Source organism: Sander vitreus, chromosome 10 (genome assembly GCF_031162955.1).
Source record: "Sander vitreus isolate 19-12246 chromosome 10, sanVit1, whole genome shotgun sequence".
Lineage (NCBI taxonomy): Eukaryota > Metazoa > Chordata > Actinopteri > Perciformes > Percidae > Sander > Sander vitreus.
This window is the reverse complement of record NC_135864.1, coordinates 1,196,525-1,211,524: the sequence shown is the minus strand read 5'-3', so window position 1 is coordinate 1,211,524 and position 15,000 is coordinate 1,196,525. Positions and strand designations below refer to the sequence as shown.

At 46.5% G+C, this 15,000-nt stretch overlaps 1 protein-coding gene across 1 annotated transcript in view; it reads left to right on the top strand.

The window, feature by feature from the left end:
• dgkq (diacylglycerol kinase theta) overlaps positions 1–13,796 on the top strand; it is a 46,914-nt gene extending 33,118 nt beyond the window's left edge. The window contains exons 18-23 of the mRNA XM_078259987.1: positions 2,541–2,719; positions 3,518–3,618; positions 4,819–4,965; positions 5,278–5,389; positions 6,086–6,238; positions 6,611–13,796. Coding sequence (XP_078116113.1) covers positions 2,541–2,719; positions 3,518–3,618; positions 4,819–4,965; positions 5,278–5,389; positions 6,086–6,238; positions 6,611–6,712 — 794 coding nt within the window. The 3' untranslated portion in view covers positions 6,713–13,796. The remainder of the gene's footprint in view (positions 1–2,540; positions 2,720–3,517; positions 3,619–4,818; positions 4,966–5,277; positions 5,390–6,085; positions 6,239–6,610) is intronic.
• The last annotated feature ends 1,204 nt before the right edge of the window (positions 13,797–15,000 follow it).

Below are 15,000 nucleotides of genomic sequence, written 5' to 3'. Positions count from 1 at the left end.
CACACACAGACACACACACAGAACAGACACACACACACAAACACATACACAGACACAGAACGTGCGCACACACACACACACACACACACCGGGGTCGTGCACAAGTCACACATGGCCGCCTCGTAGGGATGTCATGGTTTAGTGTGTGTGTGTGTGTGTGTGTGTGTGTGTGTGTGTTTGTGTCCGTGCGTGTGTGTGTGTGTGTGTGTGTGTGTGTGTTTGTGTCTGTGCGTGTGTGTGTGTGTGTGTGCTGGGAACAGGTCGGACAAACACCGCCTCAGTTTAATGTTGAGTTTAAAGTAGAAACATGGTTATAAATGTCATTATTAATCATTGTTATAACTATTTTATGTTGTGTTTATTATATTGCTTTTGATGCTTTTGTTTTATGTCTTTATTGGGGTTTTTTGAAGATTTTTTTGTGGGCTTTACCACCTTTTTGTTGCTTATTTCAATGTTGTAAATTGTGACCCTGCGAGACTTTATGGCAGATTGTCTTTAGATTTGAGTTAGTCTTTTCAGAGTCTTTCCACACTTTGCTAGGTAGTTTGTTTCAGTTCATTTTAACGGGAAGTTCCCCCCGACTCTGCTAAGGTCAGATGTACTAACTCACACTAACTAACTCTGAAGTTTTTGTCACTTTTGTTGACGCTTTTGGGTGCTTTATTTGGACGTTTTTGCCACTTTTTTCAACCTTTTTTGTCGCTTTTTTCCTTGATGACTAAGGCTGGCTGCAGACTGGCTGCAGACTGGCTGCATGGCGTGAGCGTGTCAGCTGCGTGGCGTGTTTATTTCGGCTCCCATGTTAAGGGAGGTCAACAGCGTCCCGTCCTTACTGTACACAGCTTGGCTGATTCCCCGCTTCCCCCTCCTGAGGTGGCGAACGGTTTTCCAGAAGCACCTTGGTGCCGACCGAAAGTCCTTCTCCATGTCTTCTCCGAACTTCTCCCACACACGCTGCTTTGCCTCTTTCACGGCAGAGGCTGCAGCCCTTCGGTACCCTGCAACTGCCTCCGGAGTCCTCCGGGATAACTTATCCCGGAAAGACTCCTTCAGTCGGACGGCTTCCCTGACCACCGGTGTCCACCACGGTGTTCGTGGGTTACCGCCCCTTGAGGCACCTAAGACCCTAAGACCACAGCTCCTCGCCGCAGCTTCAGCAATGGAAACTTTGAACATTGTCCACTCGGGTTCAATGCCCCCAGCCTCCACAGGGATGCACGAAAAGCTCCGCCGGAGGTGTGAGTTGAAAGTCTGCACTACCCGTTTGGGCTTACCAGGTCTGTCCAGAGTCTTCCCCCACCCCCTGACCCAACTCACCACCAGATGGTGATCGGTTGACAGCTCCGCCCCTCTCTTCACCCGAGTGTCCAAAACATACGGCCTCAGATCAGATGAAACGATTATAAAATCGATCATTGACCTTTGGCCTAGGGTGCTCTGGTACCAGGTACACTTATGCGCATCCCTATGTTCGAACATGGTGTTCGTTATAGACAATCCATGACTAGCACAGAAGTCCAACAACAAACAACCACTCTGGTTTAGATCAGGGAGGCCGTTCCTCCCAATCACGCCTCTCCATGTGTCTCCATCATTGCCCACGTGCGCGTTGAAGTCCCCCAGCAGAACTATGGAGTCCCCGACTGGAGCCCCATGCAGGACTCCACTCAAGGTCTCCAAGAAGGCCGAATACTCCGAACTCTTGTTTGGTGCATATGCACAAACAACAGTCTTGAGGAGTCCCCCCCCCACAACCCGCAGGCGTAGGGAGGCGACCCTCTTGTCCACCGGGTTAAACTCCAACGTAGTAGCGCTCAGCCGGGGGCTTGTGAGTATCCCCACACCCGCCCGGCGCCTCACACCCTGGGCAACTCCGGAGAAGCAGAGTCCAACCCCTATCCAGGAGTATGGTTCCAGAACCGAGACTGTGCGTAGAGGTAAGACCCACCAGATCTAACCGGTAGCGCTCCACCTCCCGCACAAGTTCCAGCTCCTTCCCCCACAGAGAGGTGACGTTCCACGTCCCCAGAGCCAGCATCTGCCGCCCGGGTCTGGTCCGTCGAGGCCCCTGGGGCCCATGGGATGGAGAGAGAGGTGCCACGTAGCTTTTTCGGGCTGTGCCCGGCCAGGCTCCGTGGCAAACGCGGCCACCAGGCGCTCGCTGACGGGCCCTCCATCTGGGCCTGGCTCCAGACGGGGGCCCCGGGCTTCCTCCAGGCAGGGTCACTCTATCTCTTCCTCGATGACTCATAGGGGTTTTTGAACCATTCTTTGTCTGGCCCCTCACCTGAGACCACTTTGCCATCGGAGACCCTACCAGGAGCACAAAGCTCCAGACAGCACAGGCCTCAGGTTCATAGGGACACACAAACCTCTCCACCACGATAAGGTGATGGTTCCCGGAGAGGCAGGAAAAGATATTTGACTTTTTCTCTGAAATAAAAGCATGTTAATAAACTGCACATGTCTGTCTCTGGATGGGATTCTTATTTCCAGAGTTTGACACTCCTGTACTAACTTGTGTCCCGTCTCGGCAGGTAACGACCTGTCCCGTGTCCTGCGTTGGGGGGCGGGTTACAGCGGCGAGGACCCCCACCACATCCTGGTCTCTGTGGACGAGGCGGACGAGGTTCTGATGGACCGCTGGACCATCCTGCTGGACGCGCAGGACATCTCCGAAGACGGGAAGGACAACTGCTTCCTGGAGCCGCCCAAGGTCTGGTCTCAAGCATTCAGGGTGTTTTCACACACACAGGCCTAGATTTCGGGGGGGGGGGGATGCAGGATATGCGCCCCCCCTCAATATTTAGAAGTGGTAGATTTAAAAAATATGAAAGAAATATGAAAGACAACCCACTCCCAAAAAGAGGGAAAAATAACTGTTCAGGGGGCTCAAAACATGTACGGAAAACAAGACTACTTCTGCTACATTGGGTGTGTGTGTGTGTGTGTGTGTGTGTGTGTGTGTGTGTGTGTGTGTACCTGTGTCTGTGTGTGTGTGTGTGTGTGTGTGTGTGTGTGTGTGTGCCTGCATGCCTGTTTGCGCGTGTGTGTGTGTGTGTGTGTGTGTGTGTGTGTGTGTGCATGCCTGTTTGTGTGTGTGTGTGTGTGCCTGCATGCCTGTTTGTGTGTGTGTGTGTGTGTGTGTGTGTGTGTGTGTGTGTGTGTGTGCCTGCATGCCTGTTTGCGTGTGTGTGTGTGTGTGTGTGTATGTGTGCCTGTTTGTGCGTTTGTGTGTGTGTGTGTGTGTGTGTGTATGTGTGTGTGTGTGTGTGTGTGTGTGTGTGTGTGTGTGTATGTGTGCCTGTGCCTGTTTGTGTGTGTGTGTGTGTGTGTGTGTGTATGTGTGCCTGCATGCCTGTTTGTGTGTGTGTGTGTCTTTGTGTGTGTGTGTGTGTCTTTGTGTGAGTATCAGATGTTTGTTGGGTGACCATATAGATGTTATTTTTCTAGATGAGACTTCTCTGTAACTGTAAATAAACCTGGTTTGTTTCTTGGTGTCTTTGTGTCTCAGATTGTGCAGATGAACAACTACTTTGGTCTGGGAATCGACGCGGAGCTCAGCCTCGACTTCCACCAGGCGCGAGAGGATGACCCCGATAAATTCACCAGCAGGTACATGTTTCATTCATAGTTTTTTAGAGTGTGTTTGCTTGCTTTGTTTTAGTTTAGATTTAGTTTCAGTAAGGTAACCTTTTCAGAAAGGTTTAGGGCCCTATCTAGGAAAGCCCGACCCAAGTGTCTTTGCTAGTTTGAGACCGACCCAGTTGTCAGTTTCCCGTCCAGCGCCCACGTCGTTTAAACAGCAAATGCACCTGCACCCATCTGTGGCCCATGGGCGTGCTGGTCTTACAGGGAGGTGTGTTCAGGTGCATTCTGGGCGTGCTGGTCTTACAGGGAGGTGTGTTCAGGTGCATTCTGGGCGTGCTGGTCTTACAGGGAGGTGTGTTCAGGTGCATTCTGGGCGTGCTGGTCTTACAGGGAGGTGTGTTCAGGTTCATTCTGGGCGTGCTGGTCTTACAGGGAGGTGTGTTCAGGTGCATTCTGGGCGTGCTGGTCTTACAGGGAGGTGTGTTCAGGTGCATTCTGGGCGTGCTGGTCTTACAGGGAGGTGTGTTCAGGTGCATTCTGGGCGTATTGCTATCTTGAGGCAGCGGGAAGTGATGGCACCATTGACCAACAAAAACCTGGTCTAAAGTCAATAACGCAGCATTTCATTGTTATTTTAACAGAGCATTAGTAAAATGCTCCTAGGCTCGTGCTATGCTTGTTACACACACAGGGACGCACAGCAGCACACACACATGCAGAAGATTACAAATACAAATATTACGGTGCAAATCCTCCATCATAACAGCAATGCTCCAAGGTCCAAACGCGCCTGGCTTTTAAAGGGAATGGGAGATGATCTCTGATTGGTTGATTGCATGTTACGCCCAAAACACACCTCTGATTAATGAAGACACTAAGTACAACCCTTTAGAACCATGCGCACAGACCCTTTTTTCCGTCGTGGATTTGGACACGCCCTAAACGCACCTGTGCCAGGCGCATCATGCCGTGCGCTGAGATCGTTAAAATAGAGCCCTGTGTCTTAGTTTGTGCAGTGGCCATTTGTCCTCAGATTGAACAAAACAAACTCAGAGTCAAACAGCCACTGAGGCACTCATTGTCCAGGCAGAGATGGCATTTTGTGATGTTTAACCCTGGTACAGACAGAGCTGAAGCTTGTTTCTGGTAATAAGGACTGTATTCCCCCCCCCCCCACCCCCGACACACACACACACACACACACACACACACACACACACACAGGTTCCATAACAAAGGAGTGTACGTGAAGGTGGGTCTGCAGAAGATCAGTTACAGCAGGAGTCTCCACAAAGAGCTGCAGCTTCAGGTGGACACTCAGGACGTCCCGTTACCAAACATAGAGGGGCTGATCTTCCTCAATATACCCAGGTAACAGGCACGCACACACACTAATACACATACACACACACAGACACACACACACTAATACACATACACACACACACACACACAGACACACACACACACACACACACACTAATACACACACACACACACACGTACACACACAACACAAACACACGCACACACGGACAAATGCACACACACACACACACACACACACACACACAACACAGACGCATGCACGCACACACACGCAAAAATATATATTTTGTACCTTACCTTCGTGTGTGTGTTGTGTGTCTGTGTGTGTGTGTGTGTCTATGTGTGTGTGTGTAGTTGGGGTTCTGGTGCAGACCTCTGGGGGTCAGAGGTCGACGGTCGCCATGAGAAACCGAGCATCGATGACAGTCTGCTGGAGGTGGTCGGCGTCACCGGGGTCGTTCACATGGTGAGAGAAGTCCCAAAAACCACTTTAAAAAGATGGCCGCCACGCAGGGATGTCATGGTTTAATGTGTGTGTCTGTGTCTGTGTGTGTGTGTGTGTGTGTGTGTGTGTGTGTGTGTGTGTGTGTGTGTCTCTCTGTGTATGTGTGTGTGTGTGTGTGTGTGTGTGTGTGTGTCTCTCTCTCTCTGTGTCTGTATGTGTGTGTGTGTGTGTGTGTGTGTGTCTCTGTGTGTGTGTGTGTGTGTCTCTGTGTGTGTGTGTGTGTGTGTCTCTGTGTGTGTGTGTGTCTGTGTGTGTGTGTCTCTCTGTGTGTGTGTGTGTGTGTGTGTGTGTCTCTGTGTGTGTGTGTGTCTCTGTGTGTCTCTGTGTGTGTGTCTCTGTGTGTGTGTGTGTGTGTGTGTGTGTGTGTGTGTGTGTGTGTGTGTGTGTGTGTGTCTGTGTGTGTGTGTGTGTGTGTGTGTGTGTGTCTCTGTGTGTGTGTGTGTCTCTCTGTGTGTGTGTCTCTGTGTGTGTGTGTGTGTGTGTCTCTCTGTGTGTGTGTGTGTGTGTGTGTGTGTGTGTGTGTGTGTGTGTGTGTGTGTGTGTGTGTGTGTGTGTGTGTGTGTGTTTCTCTCTGTGTGTGTGTGTGTGTGTGTGTCTCTGTGTGTGTCTGTGTGTGTGTGTGTGTGTGTGTGTGTGTGTGTGTGTGTGTGTTTGCAGGGCCAGGTGCAGAGCGGTCTGCGCTCAGGGATTCGTATTGCTCAAGGGAACTACATCAGGCTGACGGTGAGCAAACCCATTCCTGTCCAGGTGGACGGAGAGCCGTGGATCCAACCGCCGGGACACATCATCATCTCTGCTGCTGGACCAAAGGTTTGTCCCACAGTTTCCTTCGTATCATCCTTCTGTTATGCATCCTTCTTTCTGTCCTTTTTTGTCCCTTCTTCACATACACACATACACACACACTCCCCACACACACACACACACACACACACACACACAAAACGAACTTTGAATATGATTTTGGGGCAAAAGTCAAAGCCCTAGCTCACAGTCACCTATCGGCAGCTCAACCACTTTCTCTGGCACTATGTGTTCACGTTACAGCGCTTTACGTAGCTTAAAATACTTCTAATTTAGGTATATAATGGTGTATTGGTGAAGTAGCAATGATCACTTTGACTACCCTGCCTGTAGTCTGTCTGTTCTTATACTACGTGTGTTTCTCTGCTGTGTCTGTAGGTCCGGATGCTGAGGAAGTCCAAGCAGAAGCAGAAAAAGTCTGCCGCTGGCTCTAAGGACGGACGTTCAGAGAGTCCTTCCTCCAGAGGCGGAGGACACTGACCGAGCTGCCAGCGTCCTGCCTTTTACCTGCTCCCCGCTGCACCTCGGCGGCCACTTTGGTGCCAGCGGCTGGCTGTGGTTTCACTCATATAGCTGACGGGCAGCAGAACGACTCGGAGACTGAAGGTTTTAATGTTTACAGCCTGCACACGGTGGGAGGAAGACCTGGATCGCCTCACGTTTTGGTCCAGTTGGAATCACATTTCCATCCTGCTGACCGAGCACTTATCACTTACAGAGTTCACACGGTTAATATTCCGCAACTAAAACGTACTTTTTTGTACTTAAAACGCAAGAATATGAAGTAATTCATATTAAAATAGGAGTTTTTTTGCATAGATTAAAAAAAAGTAGACAATTTCTCAGTGTGGATAAGCTTCAGAGTTGAACAAAACATAAGTTTTTAACAGAAGTTGGTAAATTTCTGTGCAGAAGTGACTGTATATGTACAGTAAGTAGCAGTAGACTCAGTCAAGTGTCAGTTGATTTATCGTAATAACTTTAGTTGTGAAAATAATGTGCAGCTATCAAGTGATTATGACCTCAGTGTTGGTCGCATTGTTAGAAAATATAAAGAAAATGAATACTGAAGCACTCCTGACAGGCAGTCTCTTTAAGAAGCTGTAACCACATAATATGTTTATCGAAACCACAAATCTCCTGGGAGGCTAAACTGGCTTTAACTGTCTTTTCTTTTGGGTGAAATCCTTTAGTAACGTTGGTTTCAGACAACATTCACGTTGCCGTGAAGCTCTCCAAAGCTAACGAGCACACAGAATCAAACGAGGATGCTCTGAAACCACCGTGCAGCGTTGGTGTGTAACTGGAAATTTCACAGGAGTAGATAAAAGTCTGAGAAGTCTGTACTGTGGCAACGAGTGTTAACGTGAAGATAAACTGTAAAGCCTGACGCTCCGTTTGTATTTCAGCAAATGAGCAACAACACCAACTGTAAAAATATGTTAGTCAGTTAATTTTTGCCATAAATGATGATCTTTTTATGACAATAACTTTGCTGTTAGCTGTTTACATGACCCGTATCAAACTCAGAATACTGTCATATTCGGAGTAATAGTGGAATAATAGTGTACATATATTATTCTCAGGCTACATCTCCACTGCTACGTTTTGGTTTTTAAGCATTTGAGTTTTGAGCCAAAAGTTTTGAACATAACCGTCCCGTTCTTCTTTACCTAAACCCAACCGTCCCGTTCTTCTTTTCCTAAACCCAACCCTCCCGTTCTTCTTTACCTAAACCCAACTCTCCCGTTCTTCTTTACCTAAACCCAACCGTCCCGTTCTTCTTTTCCTAAACCCAACTGTCCCGTTCTTCTTTTCCTAAACCCAACCGTCCCGTTCTTCTTTACCTAAACCCAACCGTCCCGTTCTTCTTTACCTAAACCCAACCGTCCCGTTCTTCTTTACCTAAACCCAACTGTCCCATTCTTGTCCTGCGTGTCTTGTAAACGTACCTTTTATAAGCCCACCCACCATCTTTTCATTAACCTAACTGCGTCAAAAGTTACGCCAATAGTCCCGACCCAGCTTATTTCAATAAAATGCGTTTAGATCTGACTTTTAGCGTCCGTAATGCCAAAGGCACTTGACCAAACATCCTTATTTTACGCGATGGGAATGAGAAGGTGTTGGACTTGCTTGACCAATAGCAGAGACTCGACTTGACTTGCTTGATATTTCCCAACGTGACTTGAAACTTGCCTGCGACTTGAAGGTTAAGACTTGAGACTCTCTTGTGACTTAGTCCCATCTCTGCAGTGTGCCACTGAAATGGAGTCAGTGGGTTACAGATAGCACCGGAACCTACAAGCTTGAAAACTAGCCTTGTAGCTTGGCGAACTGGTTGCTAAACTATCTTTCTATGGGGTCAGGCTAAACTAAACTAGAGACATTACTAGCATGGCTAGTTGGTGAAGGTGTCACACACAATCAAACACAGGCCTACAATGTCCAGTGGAATCAGTTAGTTTACTAGCAAGCTTCAGTGCCAAAACAAAACGTAATTTGTGGAGTAAATTGAGGATTCAGTTACTAACACTGAAAAGGAGTCAGCTAGCTAGCCAAAAACAAAACTCAATTCATTTCACGGGGGGAAAAAATCAAGGGTGTAAACTTTGCTCAGATGTGGGAACAAAATGTGGCTCTGTGATCACAGGTAGCACCCGACATTAGCTAGAAAACTAGCTACATTACTAGAGCCATAGATAAGTCTCTGCCACTGCCATCTTGGAACAGAGTTCTGGCAAGGGGTCAGCCCTATGGTCCCACAGCCCTATGGTCCCACAGCCCAATGGTCCCCAATGGTCCCACAGCCCAATGGTCCCGCAGCCCAATGGTCCCGCAGCCCTATGGTCCCGCAGCCCTATGGTCCCGCAGCCCTATGGTCCCGCAGCCCAATGGTCCCACAGCCCAATGGTCCCACAGCCCAATGGTCCCGCAGCCCTATGGTCCCACAGCCCTATGGTCCCACAGCCCAATGGTCCCACAGCCCAATGGTCCCACAGCCCAATGGTCCCACAGCCCTATGGTCCCGCAGCCCAATGGTCCCGCAGCCCTATGGTCCCGCAGCCCTATGTTCCCACAGCCCTATGTTCCCACAGCCCAATGGTCCCACAGCCCAATGTTCCCACAGCCCTATGGTCCCACAGCCCTATGGTCCCACAGCCCAATGGTCCCACAGCCCAATGGTCCCACAGCCCTATGGTCCCACAGCCCAATGGTCCCACAGCCCAATGGTTCCACAGCCCTATGGTCCCGCAGCTCTATGGTCCCACAGCCCAATGGTCCCACAGCCCTATGGTCCCACAGCCCAATGGTCCCACAGCCCTATGTTCCCACAGCCCAATGGTCCCACAGCCCTGTGTTCCCACAGCCCATTTTAAAATTAGGTAATGTATATATATGAAACAAACTAGAAACACCACTAGCATGATGGGGCTACTTGTGGTTTACTAGCAAGCTAGATTGCCAAAACAAAACTTAATTTGAAATTAAATTAATTTGAGGCAACAAATTAAGTAATTTCTCAAACCTTTTTTGCCTATTTGCCATTCATTACTTAATATGATGAAAACAACCTTTCCTGGTGCACAATAACTATCATATTTGTGTAATATAACGTAGCCTTTTGTACAACATCTCATCTGTAATTCTAAAACACCAACGCTGTTATTGGTCGACAGCAAGACATTACAGATTGCATGAGTTTATTTCGAAGATGAGCTCCAGCTGCCAGTTTATACACAAACAGCCTCTGTCAGAAAGACGGAGGAGGATTTTAACGTAAGAGGAACTTCTTCCACATTTCCAGAGACGCAGAGCGTAAAGAAACAGATTTTAAAGGAACAGTTTCTGGACTAGACGAGGAATCTTTTATAAATGCTGAAGGTCTGTACTTCGGTTTTAATATTCTTATCTGAGATCTGCATTAACTGATTTGTTTTTATGTCTTTTGGTGCTAGAATAATATGTCATAGTTCTGTGTTGGACTTGAGATTAAAGGGTCCTGTTTTTATTCAAATCCTCAAACCGAACATTGAAAATATAGCTGATTTAAGGCAATTTATGAAAGGATGAATGCAAGAACTAAACGACTATTTTACCGGTAGTCTCTTCCGGCAATACATGTCGTGCTCTGTGCGGGATCTCGCCAGAAGAGCCTACCGGTAAAGTAGTGAAGAAGGAGCAAGAAGCGAGAAAACAGAAGAAGAGATCAACGAAATGGCAGAGTTTGAGGTTAGCATTGAACGTGTCGATGAGTGGCTCAATTTCGAAGGTCACCCGTACCTATTTGAGCCTGAATACACGGACGAGGAGCTACAACTAATGGAGGAGAATCAGAGAGCTAGCTAGCTAGCAGCGCTAGCAGCAGAGAGTAGAAGCCATCAGGCAAGTGCTATTTAAATAAACGCCTGGTATACTTACAAACTTTCTAATGCCTCGTTTTATGAGTACAGAAGCTATTTGTACTACCGTAGAAGTTTGGTACCATTCTGGGCATTATTAGTTGGGTAATTTACGAGATACACAGTTGGTTCCATTAGCGCCTGCACTAAGCCATTCGGCGCTGATAGCGCTAAATCGCCCAATGTTAGACCATTGGAAAAAAGCTTCTGGGGGGTTGTTTGGCTCGAGGTGACGGTGCAAAGGACCCTAGGTCGATATTACTCCGAACCATCCCTTTTAAGGAGAAAACACAAGACTTTCACCCAGGAAACTGGTGTTCATGAGTGTTTTAATCCAAACAACGACCTTTATTCTAATCTTAAAACTAGTGGTTTTGGTGTCTAAACTTAGCTGTCGTCGCAGCGTGACAGTCACTCACTAGTGGAGATAGCGTGGACGCTTGGGTGCGGCCGCCCCAGGGCCTCGTGCCAATCAGGGGCCCCTCAAACGCGGCCGATCTTGCATCACTTGACAAGAATGGGGGCCCTCGCCAAGTGACACATTGCAGATTATTAGCTGAAAGAAGCTAATGACTGCATGATCTCACGTTGTGATGATCCAGCTCTTCTTATCAAACGTAACAGTCACTTAACTCATGGTAACAATGGTAAACCAGCACAACAATAACAATTACCAGGCAACAAAACACTACACTCAAAGCAGACACATTGAAGTTTCATTTGTATTCCAAACAAATGGCAAACTTATCAGCAAATGTTAACACACCTCTATTTACTGCCTTGCATCATGGGAATTGACCAGCCAATGAGCCACGCTATCTTTATTTTTTCACGTCATTATTTCGTTCTTTTAAAATGACTTGGTAGCAGAGGGCCCCGTGATGAAGCTCCGCCCCCACTGTACTGAGAGTCTAGCTCCGCCCCCTTCGCTCACCTACTATAACGACCTCTGAAAGGACGTCTCCTCACGGTGCTCTGTACCCGGCTCACAGTCACCTTTTCTCGGCTAAATTTGAGCATAAAGACCGCCAAACTAAACTGTCATGTGACCGGCGCTTGGCGTAATAATGTAGGATATCATACGAGTTGTTCTGCAAGTTTCCGTACGATAACATACGAACAGCTTCATGAGAATGCGGTTCCAGTGAGGGTTTATGGCTTTGAATAAACACAGATCTGAAACATTGGTGGCATTGCAACTGATGACTCGTTGTCAGAAGTCAGAGGAGTTTCCTACAGTCGACACTGTGTGTACTGACATGTAGTCGTGAGTAGTTTAAACTGTACACATAGGAGATACAGTCACAGTGTTTTATCACATGCATGAAGTACTGTAGTTCTGAGTGTTTTCTCTCCTCTTCATTCACACTAATGAGTCCATGTGGCGCTGTTAAAGAACTACAGCTTCTGGTTTTACATGTTTTAGACTAAAATACTTCATGTTCCTGCTCATAATAATTACAAATTTTATTTCTTCTAGGGAGTCTTTGGTTTCACTTGCTGCAGAGAGACATTTAGGGACGTTAACATTTTCAGTTTCAAACTGTCTTAATGCCTATCCAATGTTAAGAAGCTTCAACATCTAAGTTTCTTTTCCAACCAGTCCCCCAAACCGTGTGTGTGTGTGTGTGTGTGTTCTTGTCTAACTATATTCATGGGGTCCAAAAACCGGGAGTCCAGTATACTTGTGGGGTCCCGACAGCTTTGTGGGCCCAAAATGCTGGACCCCCCAAGGTTAAAGGTCTGTTTGAAGGTTAAGACCTGGTTTTAGGATTAGGGTTAGAATGAGGTTCTGGTTAGGGTGAGGGTAAGGCGTTTCTCGACATCCCTTCATCGATGCCATGAACTACTTTTCATTTGTTGTGGGCAGGGCCCGCCTTGCGGCATAGGCAGTATAGGCCGATGCTAGGGGCACTGGCGCTCCAAATGAGTAAAGAATATTCAAAGATAATAGGAAATATTGTTAAAAAGGTCCAAAAAATGCACAAAAAAACGTTGAAAAAAGTGTCAAAGAAAGCAACACAAATTACAACAACAACAAACGTGTCAAATGACTGGAGAAAAACATTTAAAACGACAAAAAAAAACACGCCAAATGTGGGAAAAATGCAAAAAACGTTGAAAAAAACGCCAAAAACCCAAGTCGAGAGAAATGCCAAAACAGTGTAAAGAACTACGAAATAGTTGTCAAACATTGAGAGAGAAAAAATGCCAAAAAATAAGCTAAAAATGTAAACAAAGACGTCGAAAAAAACCCGACAAATGTGGGAAATAAACGAAAAAAATCTGAAACTTGCCCATAGGGCATACCTGCCAACACCCCCGTTTTTCCTGGGTTTCTCCCGTTTTTTTAGCCCTATGTTTAAAGATGTGCTTAAAGTGTGCAACCTAGAGTCTTTCTGTGAATGTACCTGAGTCAAACCTTCGATTAAAAGCGTTTTTAGGAAGGAAACGCCACTTTTAAGATGGACCGTATTCTGGTTTTTGGGTCAAATGGCCTTTTGAATGGGAGAGCTAGGGGCGCTACGATGCTAGCCTCAAAATATCTATGTTTAAACCACTAAGAAGGCTCGACACAACATGAGACTTTGCTCCAAGTATCACCAGGGACTCTACACCTTAACCACAGCACTGACAACACTGGTTGTGTTCCCAGAGTTTACTAAAAGAGGTTTTGAGCAACTCACGTTAGCTGTTGTTTACGCTATCCTCCATCTTCCCAGTCCAACATAGGAGATCTCTGAATGTGAATGAACGGACTCCATAGGAGGAAATGTCATCTTATACGAGGCTCCTTTTTCAACTACAAGGTCAATATTGTGATGCTAGCCTCAAAATATCTATGTTTAAACCACTAAGAAGGCTCGACACAACATGAGACTTTGCTCCAAGTATCACCAGGGACTCTACACCTTAACTCCACCGGTGACCAAGATATCCTAAATCTGGGGCTCCTTGTTTTGATATCGACTCGTTGTGACTGGCGAGGTGGTAGCAGCCGGAAACAACAAGAGCTACGGTGAGTTGTTGAAACCTTTCTTAGTAAACTCTGGGAACACAACCAGTGTTGTCAGTGCTGTGGTTAAGGTGTAGAGTCCCTGGTGATACTTGGAGCAAAGTCTCATGTTGTGTCGAGCCTTCTTAGAGGTTTAAACATAGATATTTTGAGGCTAGCATCGTAGCGCCCCTAGCTCTCCCATTCAGAAGGCCATTTGACCCAAAAACCAGAATACGGTCCATCTTAAAAGTGGCGTTTCCGTCCTTAATCGAAAGTTTGACTCGGGTACATTCACAACAAGACTCTAGGTTGTATTTTGGCGAGAGTTAACGCTTTAAACGTGCCTCGTAGCGTCGGACTCACCTGTCGTTGTTAAGCCCCGCCCCTCCCCCGGCCGGCCAGGTGCAGGTCTACGTAGTGCCTCATCCTCAGTGCTCTGATGTTCAACATGTTAACGCGTGTTTCCTGTGTGTGTGTGTGAGCTATAACGTGCCTCCAGGTGGCGTCTAGGTCTTTGTTTTGCTGTAACTTTTATTACCTGTTTTATTGAATAGATATATTGTATATTTTTGCAGACAGAAGCTGTTTTGGTTTAGTTTGAACTGTAGAGTTTTGACTGTAAATTGCACTAATTGTTTCACAGATGCTCTTAGATGTGACGTTCAGGTTACATTATGAATGTTGTAACAACTAAAGTTGAATATATAGTATATATACATATGTTTAAATAACTGATTCTTAAATGTGTTTAATCAGAATAAACTAAAGACCATCTAAGAACTAAAGACATTGTGGTTTCTGTCAGATTTCTCTATAAAATGGTGATTTATTTTTAAAATGTTTACCATTTGTGGAAATTAAAGGGGTAACATTGGTATTTTTCAACCCTGGACCCTGTTTTCCCATTGTGTCTAAGTGACTGATGGGAACAACAATCTAATCTAATATTATTCTAAGTGTCTGACAACATTAAGAAAGGATCCCTACAGAGATAGACCTTTTAGTTAAAGTCTTTTAGTCAAACTACACCAGACTCCATGTAAATAATCAGGACTTTTAGCGTGTATAGAGCCAGCATATTTCCACCAGACTCCATGTAAATAATCAGGACTTTTAGCGTGTATAGAGCCAGCATATTTCCACCAGACTCCATGTAAATAATCAGGACTTTTAGCGTGTATAGAGCCAGCATATTTCCACCAGACTCCATGTAAATAATCAGGACTTTTAGCGTGTATAGAGCCAGCATATCTCCACCAGACTCCATGTAAATAATCAGGACTTTTAGCGTGTATAGAGCCAGCATATCTCCACCAGACTCCATGTAAATAATCAGGACTTTTGGCGTGTATAGAGCCAGCATATCT